Genomic DNA, 21,499 nt, shown 5'->3' with positions numbered 1-21,499 from the left:
TTTTATACTGTTCTCAACAGAATTTGACCCCGGGCGTTAAGCATCAAAGACGGACATGATAAGCTCGGAGCTGCGGTGGCCCCAATATGTTACCTAAGTAACCAAAATATGGAAAACACTACAAAGTAAAAATTAATGTTAACAAGTTTTTGTGAAAACGTTTTCTATTAAAGTCAAATTTTAGCAAACATATTTTTATACCCTGCACCACCACTGGTACAGGGTATTATAGATTTGTGCATTTGTTTGCAACGCTAAGAAGGAAAAGAGCTAGACACATAAGTATTCCGATCGACTCAGAATCACTTTCTGATTCGATTTAGCCATGTCCGTCTGTCCGTCTGTGAGTCCATGTATTCTTGTAATCAAACTGCAGGTCGTATTTGTTGTCCGATTGTCACGAAATTTTGCATGTCACTTTTTTGGGCCAAGGTCAAAAAAATCGGTTCAGATTTAGATATAGCTCCCATATATATCTTTCATCCTATATGGCTTTTTAAGGCTGTAGAAGCTTCAATTTTCATCCGATCTTTACAAAATTTGGCATTGGGTATTTTATTTGAGGTCTACATGTGCAAAATAGCTTCCATAGCCTCAAAAAGCCATATCAGACATATATATATATATATATACCAAAATTCGGTTTAGATTTAGATATAGCTACCATATATATCGTTCATCCGATATGGCCTTTTAAGGCTGTAGAATCCACAGTTTTTGTCCGATTTTACATGACACGTTTAAATTGGCGTTCCAATACGTGCGCAAAATGTCATTAAAATCAATCCTAATTTAAATATAGCTCCAATGTGCATATTTCATCCGATATTGGCTTTTATAGCAGTAAAAACCACAATTCTGGTCACATCTTAATGACACATACTGGGACGTCAATCTCTATTTGACGCCCCAGTATGTGTCATTAAAATTGGCACAGGTTTCGATATAACTTTCCTATAATCTTTTATCCGATATGGCCCTTTAAAGATGTTGTTCTATGGTAAGAAAATCTTACAAGGTTCTAAATTTCTATTTCAATTGGTATCCAAATTAAAGTCCGACTAGATTGCGAGAAAAGTACTACATATAAAAAGTACTACATGCACTAGGTCTACATATAGGGTATTATATAGTCGGCACCGCCCGACTTTTGCCTTTCCTTACTAGTTTTAATATATATTTTAATCAAAATTAAATTTTCACAACACAAACATTATTAAACTTTGAGGAAATTAAAAGTCAAAAATTTACACTGGTCTTAGTGTGAAAATCGAGTACTTCCTCTTTTGGATTCAGATTTTGAAAATTTCAGATTTCAGATTTTGAAAATTTGTGAAGCGAAGTGGTCTAATTATGACTCAAAAACTCAAATCCGTTATATAAACAGAATAAGAGTATGAATCTGAATCTGAATTTGACTTTAAAATTTGACTTCAATGTGCTAGGGGCGGACCAGCTACTCCCAAACCTTCTTTAAGTGGGCATAAGAACCGTTTGGGGCAATTTTAGGACGCAAATGAAAGGTATTTTGAAAAATACAACGAATCTGTTTGGGGGGAAGTATACCTAACTTAAATGATTTAAGCCAAAAATAGCTAATTTAATTTAAATATGTTTGTTTTCCAACTTTTTGACAAACATTTGCTTTGGCAAAAGTTTAGTTACTTGATATAAGAGAATTGTCAATTTAAATAGTACTCTAATAGATCCTTAACTTTTATCTTATTATACATCCTTAGAAAAAGCCTGCTGATTGCAGCAAACACTGTCTGCTGGCAGTTAGTAGTTTATTTCACTGCTATTCCAGCAGTAGTTCTGCTGTTACAGCTAAATGTTTGCAATTTCAGACCAGCAGTATGATTGATGAAAAGTCTGTTGTTTGCTTAAAATTAAAATTTTAATTTTTCGAAAGGATCGCCCCATCGCAACCAAAAGAAACCTAAAATAATCAAAACACATGATTGGTAATAACAGGCAAACATACATAATAGCCCAACATTTCACAAATCACGCATGGTGTACGAAACGAAACAACATTCAAGTGATAAAAATGGCAATAAAAAAGGGTTTCAAATAACAAACAACAACATCCGACAACAGGGTATAGAAAGCAAGGGACAAAACATTGTGGTTGCATTGCACACACTGTTGCTGTGCTGTTGTTGTACTTATTATCAAGAGACAGCAAGGAACAAATGATGTTGTGATAGGTAGCCCAAAAACGGAAAAGTTTTGGCACAGGCAGATTTAGGGAAGTTTCATGAATGAGATGTTTACCAGTAGGCAGACGGAGATATGTATGTGTCAGCAGCAATGCAGCATAGTCCAATAAAACAATAACTGCACCAAAAGGTAGATTTCACAAAGTTTAATGCTGACCAATAGGCCAAGCTATAAGTAGCATCGGAAGTTATGAGTACATAGCCACCCACAAATGGATTCAATGTCATGTGTACAAGGTAATTCAAGGTTAATCAGGTAATTCGTTTTCAGTAAAAACTATTCCACAAATTCAAATCTTCTATTCCAAGATGCACTCGACACCCTTGGGAAAAAATGGCCAAAGCGATCAAAACACACGACCGGCCTAAGAGGCAAACACACATAATAGCATAAAATACTCGTAAAACAAAAGCAAATTTTATTTTGTCAGTTCTGTTACATCAACATTTTAGCCGATTTTTATATTTATAACAGCAGATTTTGTTGGCTGAAATAGCAGTCGGAATTATTTGCTAAAACAGCAGCTCCATGTTTTCTGGAACAGCACTAATGTCGGCTTTCCCATTTTCAGCAGACAAAAACCGTCGTTGTAGCAAAAATTTCTGCTATTTTCAGTAGCAAATTTCGTTGAGTGTAGGCAAGAAAGAGTTTTAACGAAAGTCAAAACATGAAAATCGAATTTTGCCAAAATTTTCCATGTTATTTAATTAACCAAAAATGTCTTCAAAAGTTATTACGAAAATCGTACTTCATCTTAATTTTATTTAATCTACAATATAGAAAAGATCAATCCGAAACAAATACATGTATACACGTATGTGTTAAATATTTAAGAATTATTTTTTTGTATACCCCCAAAAGAAAATAAAAGCGCTTGGTTATGCAATTCAAAAGCATAAAACCACATGCGCACATTCGCATTTATTTAAATTGTGTGTCTGTTTAACAATGAACTTTTTAAAGAAAAACAATAATTCATTGAACCCAGAATTAAAGCTGTGTCAGGAAAACCAAGAATATTTGGTGTAAGAGGCCACAACATTGACAAAAGATAAACAAATAATGCTTAGGTACGTAAGTCAATCGATTCAGTTGCATCGCATTCATTAGACTCTAATTTCCTACATATTTTACGTTTTTAATATGTCTAAGTGTGTCGGATTGTAAAGTGCTATTAAAATATTTACTAGCCCATCCAGGCAAGCTACGCTGTGCCCTTTTTTAAAATACACAGAAAAAAAGTCCTTATATTTGTAATCTTAGCTTCAAAGATTTGTGTACAGTATAGCAAACAAAAAAAAACTCACAGAGAAATATGGTCTCAAAATAACAAACTAATTGGAGTAGCAACAGATAGCTTGCTAGAAATGGGAAAACAACAATTTCTTGCAAAAACGCCAAACATTTTCTGTTGTTTTCAGAAAGTAAAATGTCACAAATTATTTAAGAAGTTGTATATTTCACCTTATCTCTTAATTTGTTGAGTTTCAGAATTGTCACAATTGTGTACATTAATATGTAGGGAATGCGATAGCTATTGTTTAGAAGTTCAAAAAGTTGTAACAGTTTCCTGCAAGGCCAAAAATGTTAAATATAAAACCAGCAAAGAGTATTTGCTCATATCAGAAAACTTATTTCTCTGGCTTAAGACTTAATATTTTCAGAAGTTCGTTAATCGTAAACCACTCATCGAATTCGCACCCTTCCCTCATATACCTTTCATTTACGCTCCATATTGCTATTATCAGACTACAACCGCTAGAAGTTTTCGGAGGACTCTCAGGGAGCCGTACTGATACTTGGTCTAAAACGGCTATGTCCTTCAACTTACTTAAATTAAAACCAAAATGTATTGATCGGGTTAAAGATCCGTACATTAGAACTTTAAGGAGATGTCGGCTCAAAGATACTTGACTCTATATGGCCTATTTCAGTTTGTACTCTACTCCCTAAACACTTTTATTTGATACCCAGATAGGCGGCCCTCGAGATACTTGGGTTAAAAATTTGGATGTCAAATGCGTACACTGCTCTCAAATATTTTGATTTTGAACCCCATATTTTCATAATTAGGTTACACTTCAGTTAAGCTCTTTTGGGGTTAAGGCCATCTGTAACTTGAATTCATATTTTAATGTTTGGTTCGTACTATACTTCTTGAACCCTCGCACTTGAGTGCTACCATGATCATGATCGTTGGTCTTAGAGGCCAATAACAATCTTCAGACACTTGACGCCATATGTCCATATCAGATTCGCTACACCTTCCATTTGAGACACCATGTTGCTATGATCGCGTCTTTCGTCGCATTACCCCTAACAACGCCAAAACGGACATGTGATCTTTGAGTATGTGAGTGGAAGTGGCGACTTCCCTCCAAACATTTGAAATTGACTTTCTCACTCCCCCCCAAAATAGTCATTTTTTAGGTCCTTTCATATGATAGTTTTTAGAGATTTCATGATTTAGAACAACGAAATACATTACTTTCGGAATTCTATCAATCATGTTTCGCTAAGTAGTTTCTCATAATCAACTTTTATTGTTACAAAATTAAAAATAAATATTTTACTTATGTTTTGGGTGCTAACTCAAAACACCCCACACAAGAGAATGTGTGTTTTCTGAGGCGCGTAGCACAGGGGGATGACATACGCCTCACAATCGTAAGGTTCGCTGTTCAAATCCCAATCAAGGAGAATCATTGCAAATAAAATATTAAAATATTAATCCCTATTTGAAAAAGAAATAAATTAATTTAGAAAGAAATAAAAAAAATAAGCTTCACTCTAACAAGTAAAAAGAAAAACATAAGGCAAAAAATATTTGTTTCTATTAATGACGTTGATAATCGAATTTTAAATTTGTTTTAGTCCACCTTTAGTTACTCATGGGTATATATCACCAAGTGGCACGTTTTCTCCCGTACCGAGATACTAATACGAGTAAAAAATGATATCGCCAGAGATTGTTTTCAACTTCATTGAGTGAAGATTTAGTTACTCGCGCGATAGAAAATGTTTGCAGGGTTCCTACATATACCGTTTTTTCATCACAGAATCATTCTTCACTGCAAACATTTCAAGTAAATATATTGCCTTGTTGTTGAGTCGATATGAAAGAGTGGGTTTCTGCCATACCGTAAAATAATTCGTGTTAAAGACACAACCTTTTCCATGTATTCCAATTGGATTCATATTGAGGGTTGCAACATTTTGGTGTTTTTCTGTTTTGATTCGGGCATTCGTTCGAACATTTTTTCCGTATTTTGCTTTGTTTCTTTGCAACCGAAAGTTGGAAAAAAAGGAAAAGCGAAATATCGTAAGCAGTTCAAACATGTTGCGGCTTTAAACTTTGCCACTCGTCATCCCGAATTGGGCTCTAATGCCAACTCCTCTTCTATCTTGCGCTCTTTGATACAAACAAACATAAATTAATTGTTTTTACACAATATATATATGAACCCATCAAATAATGCATATACTGCATCCTCTTCTTTAAGTCTTTTAACTGTCCACCAACTATATACCGTTCATTGAGTGCATGGTATGGCCTCACAATTACTTTCTTTGACCGAGCAGAATCGTTCGCTACTGCCTATCTTTCTATTAAGTTTTACTTCTATATTCCAAAAGAATAAGTGGCACTCACCCACCTACTGCAAACGACCTGTACTGTTGTTATAAAATGTGTTTTCTTGTTGTGCTGGCTCGCAAAACATATACAAACAACAACAACATAAATGCAAATGCCTCTCATGCCAAAGCTCACCTATTTACATGCCAAGTAGGTCCACGCACAACACACCCCTACAACAGCCTCACCCAAAAATAGAGATATTCTTTCTCTCGCACCATTTGTGTCTCTTACTCTCACCACTAACACTTCCACCTATGGCTTTACACTCACACCCATAACCGCTTTGGGGTCAAATAACCGCCCTACGGTCAATCAAATTTCTTATTCAAAACGGCAAAAATATTTGCTAAAATGACAGTTTTTGTCTGCTGAAAATGGGAAAGCTGTTTCAGCAAACATTTCTTACTGCTATTTCAACTAACAAAATTTTGAATGTCACTTGTTTTGATTACTGTAAGTATTTTTTTAGAATTTTCTTTGCAATTTTGTTGGAAGGGATGATTTTAATTTGTGGAATATTATTCTAAAGAAGTAACCTGATCCATCCATTGGTATATATTTCAGTGGTGATTATAAACATACACTCAATTAAATTTTAGCCACCACCAAAGGATGGGGATATATTTATTTTGTCATTCCAAAATATCCATTTCCGACCCTATAAAGTCTATATATTTTTGATCGTCGTAAAAATCTAGGACGATCTAGCCATGTCCGTCCATCTATCCGTTGAAATCACGCTACAGTCTGAAGCTGAAACTTTGCACAGATATTTTTTTTAAGTTACGTTCGAGGTTAAGTTAAGTTTAAGGTTAAGTTCGATGATGGGCTATATCAGACTATATCTTGATGTAGCCCCCAAATAGATCAATCCGGCGATTTAGGGTCTTAGTCCCAAAAAAGGCGCATTTATTGTCAGATTTTTACAAAATTTGGGTCAGTGAGTTGTGTTGGGCCCCTCGATATCTTTCTGAAATTCTGCCAAGATCGGTCCAGATTTGGATATAGCTGGCATAAAGACCGATCGCTCAATTTAAGTTTTGAGCCCATAAAAGGCGCATTTATTGTCCGATGTCGCCGAAATTTGGGACAGCGAGATGTGTTAGGGCCTTCGACATTCTTCTTCAGTTTGGCCCAGATCGGTCCAGATATGAATATAGCTCCACAGGTACGTAGCCAGGTGGGGGTCCTCGGGCCCGAGCACAAAATTACAATTACAACAAAGTTTTTATAAAATAAGTTTCTTTCTAAAGACAAAAATTTTATAAAATAAAATATATAATATTTTTTCTAAAAACTACATTTAAATTGATTTTTTATGGACTAACTTCCAGCGAAAAACTCTCTAAAGACAACCCAACCTTAAGATTATTTTTAAAACCAATATTAAAATTTTGGTTAACATTTTTCAAGTCTTTTTATTATGCCTATCTGTCCCAAACAACATTTTCCTAAATTTTTTTTATATACAAATTTCAATAAATATTTTTAAAAACAAAATGTTGACCCATTACGCCTGACCCTCGATCCCGATGTCCGATTTTAATGAAATTGTATCTCTATTTATAAAAGAGACGCGTGATTGACTGATTGGATGGCTGACTGTTCAACGCCCAGCCCAAACGGCTAAAGCTAGAGTCATGAAATTTGGCAAGAATGTGGGTCTTGGGTCGTAGGCGCGCAAAAATACCTGGTTTTGTAATATTCGTACGTTAAGGTACTAAAAAGTACGAAATGTTGACTTTTTACCCTGCGCGAACTGATGGGGCTAGAATTATGATTTTCCAAAAAAATAAGATTTGGTGACAAAAATTTTGCAAAATAGTACCGGAAGGGGGGAAAATGGTACGTTTAGAACCGCAATAGGTACTTTTTGGTACCTTGTTTGGTTATTGAGCTAGAACTTTGAATTTTGGAATTTAGGTACACTATGGTAACCTAAATTGGGATGCAAAAAGAGTTTTTGGACATTTGGAAACAAAAAAGTACCAAAAATGGTACGAGATAGTTGAACTTTGCATAGGGCGAACGAGTAGAGCTAGAACTTCGAAATTTGGCTTATATAATTGTTGTTACGAAACAAAGGGGGTAGATAGAAAAAATATGAAAAATAGTAATGGAAACGGAAGAAACGTACGTTTAGTACCTATTTGGTACTATTTCATACTTTTTTTACAGATTGAACTAGTGCTCTGAAATTTAACATGTAGATTCTACTAAGAAATATATGTTGGGTGACTAAGTAATTTTTAACAAGTCATACATTTTGGCACTAAAATGTACGAAATAGCTTATTTACTTTTACTGTCAAAGGAGAAGGGGTAAAGTTAAAAAAATTGCTAAATATGATCGATGTCTTGACAAATATACGATAAGTTGTACCAAATATGAAATGTTGAAATCGTACCAGAAGTGGAATGAAAAGTACTTAAGTGCTGTAATTACTATTTAGTACTTTCTTTATAGATTGAGCTATAGATCAAAAGTATGGGATACAGGCACATCCTGGCGTTACGTACCGGTCGACTGGAAGATTTTTGATATTCGCACATTTTGGTACTAAAACGTACAATATGGCACCTTCTTTACGGATTGAGCTACAGCTGTGATATTTGGAATACAGTTACATCTAGGCACTATGTACCGAGCGACTACAAAATTTTTTTGATATTCCTTCATTTTGGTACTAAAACATACAAAGTGGTACCTTACTAACAGACTGAGCTACATTTGCGAAATTGGAGATACCGGTACATCTTGGGAGTATGTACAATGTACATTTAGGCACTTAAACGTAGAAAATTGTACTTTATTTACGGATTGAGCTAAAGATGTCAAAATTGCGATACAGTTACACCTTGACAGTAATTATCGGCCGACTGGGGTTTTTTTTAATTCGCACATTTAGGCACTAAAACATTGAAAATGTTCTTTCTTTATGGATAAGGGTTATGCTAATAAAATTGCGATATAGTTACACCTTGATATTGGGTGTGTCATCGGGAGTAGCGAAACGACCGGGCATATTAGTAGTATATGTTTATATATGAGGCCATTGTAGTGCAGAGGATAGCATGTCCGCCTATGACGCTTAACGCCTGGGTTTGATTCGAGACCATCAGAAAAAAATTGTCAGCGGTGGTTTTCCCCTTCTAATGCTGGCAACGTTTGTGAGGTACTATGGCATGTAAAACTTTTCTCCAAAGAGACGTCGCACTGCGGCATGCCGTTCGGACTGGGCTATAAAAAGGAGGCCCCTTATCTTTGAGCTTAAACTTGAATTGGACTGCACTCATTGATATGTGAGAAGTTTGCCCCTGTACCTGCATTGGAATGTTCATGAAATTTGCAATATGATGAAAGCTGGATTTAATGATTTTGGCATAAAATAGGACTTGCTGTCAAAAAAGTAGGATTTTTGCCATAAATTTATTTTTTTAAAGAAACCATCAAATGCAGCAGGAAATTAAAAGGGATTCCAGAAATCTCACTCCTAAAAATTTTAAGAAAATTTTTGGTTTGATTTCTGGGATTTAAAAAATTGCAAACTTTTGACAACCCAATTTTCCCCCAAAACATGACAAGAAAAACTGTTGTAACTGGTTACAGTCATCTTCTTTACGCCAATTAAAATTTTATTACGATACCTCTTTCCTAACTCGAGCTAGAATTTTTCTAAGGTAGCTCTATTCTTGGGTATTTTTCGTCCTTAATACGAACCTGGGCACACGGAGCAACAGCAAGAGCCGTTGCTGTTGTCTAACGTTCGAAGCCATAGATACACCTTCCAAAAGATATTCGCACTGTGTTGGCAATCGGTGTAAAATTCAGCTCCGACTTTATGACCAAATGGCCGATGTGTCAGTTTCAGCACCTAAAAGCTTCCACAATTTTCAAAAAAAATTGAGGTATATTTACCAATTTTACACTAACATGAATTTTGGCAATTTTCGATTTTAAAAAATTTAATTTTTAAATATATTTTGCATCGACAACATTTTTATCAAACTCCAATCCAATGATGATTTCAAAAAAGGCCTACAAATATAAGAATATGGTGTCTTAAATTTGAAATACATTCGATTTTCATTTTTGTAAATATTTGAGAGTAAATATTCAGACATATGAAAACAAATAAAAAAATTGAAAAAGTTAACAGAAGCCAGTGGGTGGGCGGGTATGAGCGATTTGTTTTTTTTTTTTTTATGAAATTATTTCCCCCATGCTCTTTGAAATATGTTTTAAAATTTTTTTCTTTAATTTCGTTACTTTCCTGCTTGTTTTTAATGCGTGTTTAGTTGGCAAGTAGCATTGGAAAAATGTATCAATAGCAGAAGTTGTGTAAACAAATATGTTCCACATTGTTAAACATTTGTGATGACAAGTGTTTAGAACCGAGTAACTAATCAGAGTTGTAATTGGCCTAGAGTATAAAGTGTCTCTTTGTCTTATGGATTTTACATAAGGTTCAACGATAACACCAGTGTACAAGAAAATTTCAATATAACACTAATTGCCATGGATTAATTTCTCAACTGGAAAAACTACGCCTATCGGAAGCTCAAGAAGTTCATTCGGGAGTTTGGTCTATATGGCACATATACCCTAAGTTATTCCGATCTGCCCTATATTCCCAACGAATGTAAATACACTCATAGAAAAAGTTTGCTGAAAATAGCAAACACTGTTTGCTGAATATTAGTATTTAATTTTTTTGCTATTGTAGCAGTAGTTCTGTTATTTCAGCAGTAGTTCTGCAACTTCAGCGCAGCAGGCTTTCTGCTGAAAATTCTGTTGTTTGCTGAAAATGACTGCTGCTTAATTACGAAGGGGGTGTTAGAAGAAAAAATAAAATGCACATGTAAATGTGGGTTCAGTGGATGTTTATAATCACCACTGAATGTATACTTTCCATAATCATTCTTCTTTAAATTTTGATACAAAAAGCCATGCCAGTCATGTACACATTAGTAGGGCAATTACAAAAAATACGAGCGAGCTCAGTCACATTTCGAAATATACACCAATGAATGGCTCAGGAAGCTTCTATACAGCAATGTTCCACAAATTACAATCATCTCTTCTAAACATGTAACATGGCCGGGCTGAACTTTGGATACCCACCACCTCGGGGGTATATGTAAACCACCTTCCGTCATAATCCGGTAAAGAATGGATCATTTATGCCCACATAGCAGCTATAGCGAAATATGACCCGATTTGGACCAAACTCGGCTCGGACATTGAGTGGTCTAATAAGTACAAGTCATTGTTCAATTTTATAGAACAGAGTTTTGGTCTTTTTGGTAACTATTGGGTTGCCCAAAAAGTAATTGTCGGTAATATAATATATTTAAATATAGACCGATCTGAACCATATACGACACAGATGTCGAAAAACTTAACATAAGTCACTGTGTTTCAGCGAAATCGGATTATAAATGCGCCTTTAATGGGACCAGAACTTTAAATCGAGAGATCGGTCTATATGACGGCTATATTCAAATCTGAACCGATCTGGACCAAATTAAAGAAAAATGTCGAGGGGCCTAACACAACTCACTGTCCCAAATTTTGGCAAAAGCGGACAATAGGTGCGCCTTTTATGGACCCAAAACTTTAAAACGAGAGATCGGTCTATATGGCAGCTATATCCAAATCTGGACCGATCTCCGATTTAGCTCATCTTCGAACTTAACCTGTTTATGGACAAAGAAAGAATCTGTGCAAAGTTTCAGCTTAATATCTCCATTTTAAAAGACTGTAGCGTGATTTCAATAGACAGACGGACGGACATGGCTAGTTCGTCTTAAATTTTTACGACGATCAAGAATATATATACTTTTCAGGCTGGAAAATGGATATTTCGATGTGTTGCAAACGGAATGACAGAATGAATATACCCCCATCTTTTGGTGGTGGGTATAAAAAATGTCAACAAAAAAAAAATGCCTACATTAATCAAAACAAATAACAAGCAAACATAAAATATAGCAAAACATTTTTTTCAGCAAATTAAAACTTAAAACAGATGATTTTGTTTGCTGATTTAGCTGACCGTAATGTTTGCTAATACAAAAGCCCTATGCTTGCTGAAACAGCAGTAATGGCTGCTTTGCCATTTTCAACAGACAAAAACTGCTGTTTTTAATAACAAATTTGTTTGAGTGTACTTATCAAATTTCATAGAATAAAAGCTTCAAAAGTGACAGCTACTGAAATACTAGATGATTTAAAATAATACCTCTTGTTGGCAAACCCTTTAGAAGCCCTAGTTTGATGGATTTCTTTTCTTTTTCCCCTGAATTGGGATTGACTAAAATGTTGTATTCATGAAAATTGGAGCTGGAAAAAATAGCAACAACAACAACTCACATTGGCTTTTTAGCTCTTTTTTTTATTTTGTAACAATAATTTGATGGTCAAAATGAACACACACACATACGAACATACTTGCACATTAACCTTTGAAAGTATGTACGTAAATATTTTTTTAACAATAAATTGACGCCAAAGGGCACTTCGTTTCTTTTCGAAATCTCAACTCAACATTATTTTCAACGCGATGCGGAATTCGTGAAGCTGCTGCTGAACTACTGAACGAACACCACATTCAAATCGAATCAGTTGTTTCTTTTTGTGCAAACCCATCCAAATATACATACATACATGCACACGTACAAACATCCATCCCCACTCTTATGGTTATGTATAGTATATTTATACACTAACACCATGTGCACATGCACATATAGACATTCATATTCCGACTATTAATAAGATGCAAATTTTTTGAAAGTACCCACGATGACATTTGACATACACTCACCACAACGTTCAGGTTTTTGTTTGTTTTCAAGGATAATCTGAGGAAGCCTTTTTGATTTATTTGCTTAGGTTGTTGCATAATTAACAGTCTCCGACGTTGATCTTCAATTCAATAAATTCTGGTTAGATGGATATAATGCTGATCCATCGCTTATCGGCTTGTGTAGTTATTTAAAACTTTTCTTCATTTACTTGCATGGAGTCACTTAAACTGCTTTTGCTTCAGTGACAAAAATGTAGCATTTAGGCATTAATCTCAAAATTAATTTAAAAACAAAAAAAAATACATTTAATTTAGAGATTTGTTGTCTTTGAAGCGTAAACTTTATTAACATATCTTAAACTTTATAAGCTTTGCATAAAAATTAAGCATAAATTAAACATAATCCCACAAGTAAATGCAGGATGCACTTACAAGGTGAGGTCATGCGAACAGCTGCGTAAAATTTTTTTATTTTTGTTTTGATTCTGCAGTAAACGTAAATGTCAAAGGCTTGATAACAGAGCTGTGATGTTTTTCTAAAAAATATGTTCTATTTGATCCGATATTCCACACATATGCAACAAAGCAGTGTTATAATGATGAAAATACGAATATAAAATACATTTGAAGAAGATAGGTTGTAAAACAATGATTATTTCATTTTTCATTTGCCACTGAAGGTAATAATGACACTACCTCTTAATTGTACCATGAAGTAAATGCTGGGCGATTGAACTAAATGAAAATAAAAATGGAGCTTCTTGAATGGCAATGACAATGGCAATACTAATAACAGATGTTTGGCTCGTTGTTTCATTGCAAATTGTTCCGGCAAGAATATGCTGTTTTTTAATCTAATGGGTCTTTCGCACAGTAAGATTAGTTGTGTATATATGTGGATATTCAGGTTTCTCATGTAAAAGTATTGTAGTGTAAGAAAAGTCTTCGCGACATAATAAAGTGTTTTTTTTTTATAAATCGCGAAATTTATAAATTTTATATATATGAAATTATTAAAAAAGAATAATTTGTAGCACCGTACCTAACGTTTTCGTTCAATATTACTTAAATATATAAAAAATAATCATGGACCATTACTTTTCCTAAATTAAGCCCTTACCCGAAACTCAAAAAAGTAACGAAAATGGGCTGAAATTTAAAGCTCTGAGTTCCAAGCATGAAATATCAGAATCTGTGGCCAGAAAAAATTATTGCTTTGTATAAAATAAGGAAGTCAAATAAAAGTTTAAAAAAATTATGTGGCAGAAAACGTAAGACGACAAAGCTTATGGATGATAATATTGCAATTCTAGCAAAAAGTAATTCTTTTACGACGGCCAGAGATATAAAAGAGAAGCTAGAATAAAATAGTTCGACTCGAAAGGGGCTTAAGAAGTGCCTTCGCTAAGAAAAAACCTCTCCTACGAGCAGCCAATAGAAAAAACCATTGGCTTTTGCAAAAATGTATATAAAAATGCCAGTATTATTTTGGAATAAAGTTATTTGGACAGACGAGTCAAAATATGAACAAAAAAATTACAAAAATCGGAAAAGAGTGTGGTGTGAACCAACACAAAGGCTAAAATCGAAAAAAGCCTCATGGTGTGGGGCTGGTTTTCCTCTTCAGGAGAGTACAATGTAAATATTTTGGAAGAAAATCTTTATCATAATGTGGAGGAAATGGGCTTGGGGGAGTTAATTTTTCAACAAGACAACGACCCTAAGCACACGAGTAAGGTCGCTAAAAACCCTCAAAACCCTGATCTGAACCCCATGGAGCATCTTTGGGCTATCCTAGATTACAAAATCCAGATGGAATCTTCAAGCGGAACCGAATTATAACTATAATTTATAAACATTTGAAAACATCAAATATACAGGGTGGCTGATGAAAGCCGCTACCAAAAAAAAATGTAATAACTTTTTTTCTATTTAATAATAATAATTTAATAATTAATTTAATTAATTAATTAATTAATTTAATTAATAATAATTTAATAATTAATTTAATAATTTAATTTAACATGAATAAAAGAAAAATGTATTCCATACACCGAAAAAAAAATGTAGCAATATTCATCATTGTAGCAATATTCATCAGCCACCCTGTATGATTAATGAAAAAAAATATATATATATATATATTTGTATATATATATATATATATATATATATATATATATATATATATATATATATATATATATATATATATATATATATATATATATATATATATATATATATATATATATATATATATATATATATATATATATATATATATATATATATATATATATATATATATATATATATATATATATATATATATATATATATATATATATATATATATATATATATATTTATTTATTCACATGTATTTAAAAATGTTTCGCAAAATTTGTCGATACATCCGATTTATCATTTTTCCTATCACATCTGCATGTTTTTTCATATGACATACCCTACGAATTTTAGCAAAATTGTATTGTTTCAGTTGTAAGATTAAATCATAAATTTGTGAAAACAATTTAATTACGGGTTGATTTCATTCGGCTGACAACAAAAAATACATGTGCTAATTTTCGTTTGTATCACACGACATGTACAAGTCAACATTTGCAAAATTTAGCAAGACAAGATATTTACATGCCGTGTAACAGAGCCTTTATCAAACCATACATACCCTTCGTACACCCCTTCATGTTTTAAGCAGCGGCGTCGTTTCTTCGCATTGGCTTTGTTCTGCTTGGCAAAGGAAAAATAAAAACAAATGGAAAACAAATCTGATTTCCTTCCTTATTGTTAGTTTTCAATATATGGGGAAAAAGGTGTTTACAACGGCAATCCAAAGCTGAATATTGCATCTACACAGAACTGTGGATTGAAAGAACGTTTGTGTAAGTGAAACATATTCTCAAAGACAATCAGAAACCAACCAAACCACTTCAATTTTGCCTACGTTTCTTGTATAGGTTTGTTCGAGTGATATCATTTGGCAAAAATAATCTATTGACTGCATTTGCAAACGAAATTTTCATGGCCAATCAGATGGGTGTAAATGAGTTGCCACCGCTGTAATGGAAAACGAAATGGAAGACACTTTGGGCCTTCATCGCCCCAGAGAACGTACACTCTCCAATATGTCTCAACAATCTAGTCAAAGCTTAAAGATGAGTTTTCCCCTAATGACGAGTGATTCTGGTCTATATACGTGCAGTTCGAATAATAGTGACATTACTATCGAATCTGATTCCGATTCTTGGAATGTCAGCTCAAGTTCAGCGAAGGATAAAAAACAACTTGAGCTGGCTATGCGGGACGTGAAGAGGCTTCGCAGTGAACTGGAGAGACTAACTAAGTCCGAACATTGGTACAAACAAGAATTACGCCAGCAGAAGTCCACCAGATTGGAAGATCTCGAGAGAATCTACACGCAAGAGAGGAAATACATGCAAGAGAATCAGAGGCTGCAAAAGGAATGTTTGCGAGTCTACGAAAAGTGTACCGAGTTAGAAAATGAGCTACAAAGGCACCATCAGGCCACAAAAGAAAATATTGGCGACGACACGCCTATTGTGAACGATGAGCTAACACAATTCGAAATGCAACAGCAGTCGGCGCTAATAAATGACCAACAACAGTTGATTAGCGTTTTGAGGAAGCAGAAGAAAACTCTTCTGAATGATCTTAAAACTCTTACAGAGGAAAAAGACGATAAAGTTGTGGAGTTGCAAAAACACTTGGCTGACCTGGAGCTGGACAACAAACGCATTACGAAAAAATGCACTAATTTATCGAAAGAGCGTTCACAACTGGCCCATAATCTGGAAGATACAGGCACAAAGCTTTCATTGGCTTTAGACGAAAAACTGAACTTACAAAAGAGTGTAATCAGTCTACGGGAGCAGTTGGAAATACAAGCACAGCTTGTCAAAATGAAGGAAAACGAAATCACACAACTGCAAGTAGATTTTAGAGATACATTAAAGCACGAAGACAATCTAGATAAAGTCCATAGTCTAAGTTTAAAGTATCAGGAAGACATTAACAGTAAATCATTAGAAATTATCGAATTAAAAAACCAGCTCAGTTATATGCAGGAAGAATTGGAAAACTTACAACAATTGCAAGCACAAAATGACGAACAACAAAGGCACATAGAGCAACTCAAGTTTTCTCTGGAAGCGTGCCAATTAGAGTTACAGGGAATCAAAAAGTCTGAATTGCTTAAGTCCGAACAAATACAAGAATTACAACAGAAGACAGAAATGCTTCTCCAAGAGAATGATGAAAGGCACAAACAGTTGTTAAGACAAAGACGAGATTTCGATAACGCATGCCAGGAACTAAAAACCACAAAAGAACAATATTCGATTGTAAATGAACGCTACAAAGAGACTCAATTCAAATTGGAACTGCTAGAAATTGAGCAAAGCAAGCTAAGCTTCCAGAATAAAAATGACCAGGAAGAGATAAAACGTCTTAGACTGAAGCTCTCAGAATATCTACACCAGACCTCAGAGCTGGTTGAAAAAATGCAAACGCTGGAGGCTGAACTAAAGAAGGTCGTTGACGAAAATGTTGTCCTTAAATGTGAATTTGAAACGATTAGAGTCGAACTACGTCCTTCTAAAACGGAAAACAAACTAAATTCACGTGATTCAACAGAATTCAATAATGACTTTAGGCAACTTTCAAAGGAATTTGAAAGACTTCAAAATATTTTGGACGAGCACAGCGCCTTGATGGAAACACAGCCTTTGCAACAAGAATGCTTGAAGTTCCCAGATGTACCAATTTCCAACGATGATGAGTATCTGACGAACCAATGCAAAAAGTTGCGAGAAAACACAGATCTTCTACAAAGTATTTTAAAGGAAAAACAAAATTGTATCCATGGCTTGAACACATCGCGCTTTCAACCAAATAGCGTACACGAACAATTACTCAATGAAAATGAGTCTCTTAAGAAGCAAATATTCGCAATAGAAAGCGAAGCTACTTCTCTTAAAATTAAGCAAGACATAATTGACAAGACGCAAAGGTACAATGAAATGGAATCTCTTTTGTGTAGGCAAGAGGCCAAGGAAAAAGATTTGCTGAGAAAATTGCTAGCCAACGACTCAAAACTATATAAATTGGAAAAACAATTAAACGAGTTTCACGAAACAGACGCTCTGGTACAAGAATTGCAAATGGAAAATCGGCTATTGAAGTGCAGCTTGGAAGAAGAAAGACTTCTGAAGGCTGATTTGAATACACAACTGATACAAATTAAGTGCCAAGTTGAAACAATGAAAGAAACGTTGGAGCAGTACAACTGCAAGCAGAAAATCACTTTTCACAAAGCTGTTCAATGCGATGATTTTGAGGAAAAGGAAGATGTATATCTTCAAGTTGACCAGCTGAAGAAACAAATAGACGAATTACAACAGAAACAAAGTCAATATGCCGAAATCGAATTGCACAAATCGAACGAACGTTTGCAACTTTTGCAAAAACTATCCGACTTACAAAGCTCAAAAATGCAAAGCCTACAAGAAAGTCAAAATGATTGGGAAGATATGCTAAGGGCGATTAACACAGTCCAGAATTTGGAAGAAGAAACCCGAAGAGAACTCGAATTAAAAAGAATGGAGCTGGAAGAGCTTAATCACGTTTTTGCGGAGCAAAACGAAGAACTTAAAAAGTTGGAAGAATTTACAGCTTACCTAGAATTTAAGAGACAGCAAGAAAGAGAACAGCTTAAAGAAACATTCCAAAAGGAAATCTCTGTGATGAAAGGGCAGCTAAATGACTATCAACAAGAAGTTGAGAATCAACAAGAGGTCAACCGACAACTCCAGCAACGAAACGATAGAATTCAAGAAAACTATGATGAAGACTATGCGATGGAAATCGCCAATTACCGAAAAGAAGTGCGTTCACTGAAAGCCCAGGTACTTAGAACTACAAATGAAAAAGATGATATGTTGGAACGCATAAAAGAATTGGAAAATGAACTGCACACGATCAAACATAGCCAAAGAGAAGCTATAGTAATGCCGCACTTCGCTATAGATGAAGATTCCAACAGTACTGAAGTAAACAGCAACATGTCCATTCTTAAGACCAGTGGCTTTGACGAGGACCATTTGCGTATTCTGACGAAAGTACTGGAAGCGGAATATGCGCGAAAAATGCAAAGATACGACGAACATATACACTCATTACTCACAAATGTCAAGGCATTGAAGAAATCACTTCGGAACAATGAGGAAAAAACTGCAATTTTGGGTGAGGAACAAAGTAGAGCAAATGAGGAGCTTAAAGACTTGCACACCACCAAAAGAAATTTGGAAGAGATGCGTTTTAAATATGAGCAAAGCCAAAGCACAATACAGGTAAAATGTTATTGAAAACGGTTTTGCACCGTATAATGATCCATCCAATTAAATTGCTTTTCAGAAACTCAGACGTGAATTGTCTTTGGAAAGAAAACGGTTCGAGTCTTCCGATATGGGCAAATCTTCGCAGAATGATATGTCCAATTATGAAGTTGCTAACCTGATTGATGACTATAAGAAGGTACTAAACGACATTTGCCGATTACCAAATGAATGTAAAAAATCTTATTTTGTATGGTTTTCTTTTTCAGTTAATACGACAATCGGCTTTGGCGACAAAGAGACCATCGAATAATACAATTCATGATCTAATCCAACGTAGCAGTAAGTGTGTGCCGAATTTCAAAAATTTAGAAACAAACATTGGCGGTTTGCGATGCGATCTACAAAACTTCTTGTCTATGTACGCCCAAAAGATGCCCTCCTCTTCGCTTATAACTGCTGCTTCCTTGACTGTCCCTCCCTCACTGATGGACGAATTAAGAGCCGCTTCAGAAGGCTTCTAAACTATCCTACAATCCTCCACCCATTCTCGACTAAACCCTACTGTCAAGTGCCAATAGTATAATTTTATTGTACAAACTTAACCTATTTATTGTATTTATATATTGTGTTTACCTATTTGGTATTTTTGTTTCCTTTTACAGTTCTGTTGAATCTTGTGTTCCTGTTATTTAAATATGTAATTACCATAAAAAGACAAAAATATACATTTACATGTTCTGATCCGCATTGAACCAACTTTCTTTACACCTGCTGGATCGAAAAAATTATATGCCCGAGTAGAAAAAGTTGATATGCTCAGATCCAATTATATCTGGCATCAGATATGGGTCCTCTCATTTGATCGCCAACTCAGCCAACCACTTGCTTATAATGTGCGCGATCAAAGGTGTTTACCTTAAATACAATTGGTCTATTTTTAGAACAAACAACATCGTCTTTTGCTCCTTATTTTTGCCTACTCTTGGAATGTAGTTATGGATTTGAGTTTACTCTTTGTGTTTGGGTTGCACTCACACCCGACATATCGTTCATGTGTAGAGTATTGAGCCCATAAAAAAAGCATTTTTTATTCGATTTCGATGAAATTTGGAACAGTGAGTTTTGGTAGACCCCTTCTTTGATGAATGTGGCACAGATCGGACCATATTTGGATATAGCTGTCATATAGACCGATCTTCTGAAATTGGGTATTGAGCCCATTTAAAGAGCATTTTTCATCCGATTTCGATGAAATTTGAAACTGTGTGAGTTCTTGTAGATCTCTACACTCCTTTGTCGAATGTCATCCAGGTTGGACCACATTTGGATAGTACATATGGCAGCCTTTGGGTATTACCCATCACCCAGCTCTATTCATGTAAATAGTGGAATAATACAAAGGAGTTGATTTTCCAGAAGACGCATTTTAAGATTTCATTTCCCTTTCCTTTATAAAGGAACTTAACCCTAACTTGGATAATATTTTTTTTTATTATGTCAAACCAAAGAAATTCTGAATAAGTTTCTAAAAACAGACGTAATTTCCGCTTCATGGCATCAAAAAAAAGATTATTTTTTAGCCACAGAAATAATTTAAGTTTTTATTAGTTCATTTTCAACTTTTGGGCTATTTGCTTTAAACGTATGGAGTCATATATCAATACTCCTTCCAGCTTTATTAAAATAATTTTGTTGTTAAAAAATTTCGAGAATTGTTTTGAACACAACTGTATGTGTATTCGTCAGGTGCTGGGGTCAATATGGTTATGGTCAATAGCTGCTTTTCATTTCGAATCTCATAGTGAATTTTTAACAAACAGCAAAAAACCTTTGGGCGAGAAACAATGAACAATAATATGAGTATTTTACATTCTGTAACCATATTAAATTTAGAAAATAAAACTCCCATATGTCACATATTGCCAATTGTTAACACCAACAATCACATATTGATCAAATTAAAAAAATGACAAATAATACGTACAACCGGCTGCCATGGGATTGTCTCTTTGGATCAGATATAATTATATCTGGCCCCATATCCAATTCTTTATACTACCAGATATTGTTGTTTACAGCCCCAGGCAACTGGTTGTACGTACCGGACTTATCCGATGAAGTCCTTCATCGGCAAGGGCTGCCGCCTCCGAATACAAAACACTGCTACGACAACAACATATGTAAAACAACAGTTAGGAGACAATCCTATGCCAGTCAGTTGTACGTACCGGATTGACCCCATGGTACAACAACAACACTTAAGGGAGATTGAGGTTGGTGTTTTTGTTATTTCATTTCATTTATTAAGCATATATGTAATATAAAGCTAATAAGGCCTATAAAATAATTACATACGAACATTATTATTTTCTTGTTGAGAAAACAAATTTAGCCACATAGTCCAAAGTGATTTTCCATGAAAATTCCATTAAGGAACATTGGATA

At 34.6% G+C, this 21,499-nt stretch overlaps 2 protein-coding genes and 1 long non-coding RNA gene across 7 annotated transcripts in view; 1 reads left to right on the top strand and 2 right to left on the bottom strand.

Annotated features, from left to right (window-relative positions):
• Positions 1 to 12,318, bottom strand: part of LOC131994353 (uncharacterized) — a 30,339-nt gene extending 18,021 nt beyond the window's left edge. Inside the window, exon 1 of the long non-coding RNA XR_009396655.1 lies at positions 12,239 to 12,318. This is a non-coding gene — a long non-coding RNA (uncharacterized LOC131994353). The remainder of the gene's footprint in view (positions 1 to 12,238) is intronic.
• LOC106096158 (cyclic AMP response element-binding protein A) overlaps positions 1 to 21,499 on the bottom strand; it is a 326,488-nt gene that overhangs the window by 88,839 nt on the left and 216,150 nt on the right. The gene's annotated exons all lie outside the window — the stretch shown is intronic.
• LOC106096156 (interaptin) lies at positions 15,397 to 19,806 on the top strand. The gene is made up of 4 exons (XM_013263744.2): positions 15,397 to 15,580; positions 15,656 to 19,066; positions 19,131 to 19,250; positions 19,321 to 19,806. The coding sequence occupies exons 2-4, from the start codon at positions 15,761 to 15,763 to the stop codon at positions 19,573 to 19,575; spliced, it is 3,681 nt and encodes a 1,226-aa protein (XP_013119198.2). The 5' UTR covers positions 15,397 to 15,580; positions 15,656 to 15,760; the 3' UTR covers positions 19,576 to 19,806.

The sequence above is a fragment of the Stomoxys calcitrans genome, chromosome 1 (assembly GCF_963082655.1).
Source record: "Stomoxys calcitrans chromosome 1, idStoCalc2.1, whole genome shotgun sequence".
NCBI classification, from domain to species: Eukaryota; Metazoa; Arthropoda; class Insecta; order Diptera; family Muscidae; genus Stomoxys; species Stomoxys calcitrans.
This window is presented reverse-complemented; position numbering and strand designations above follow the sequence as displayed.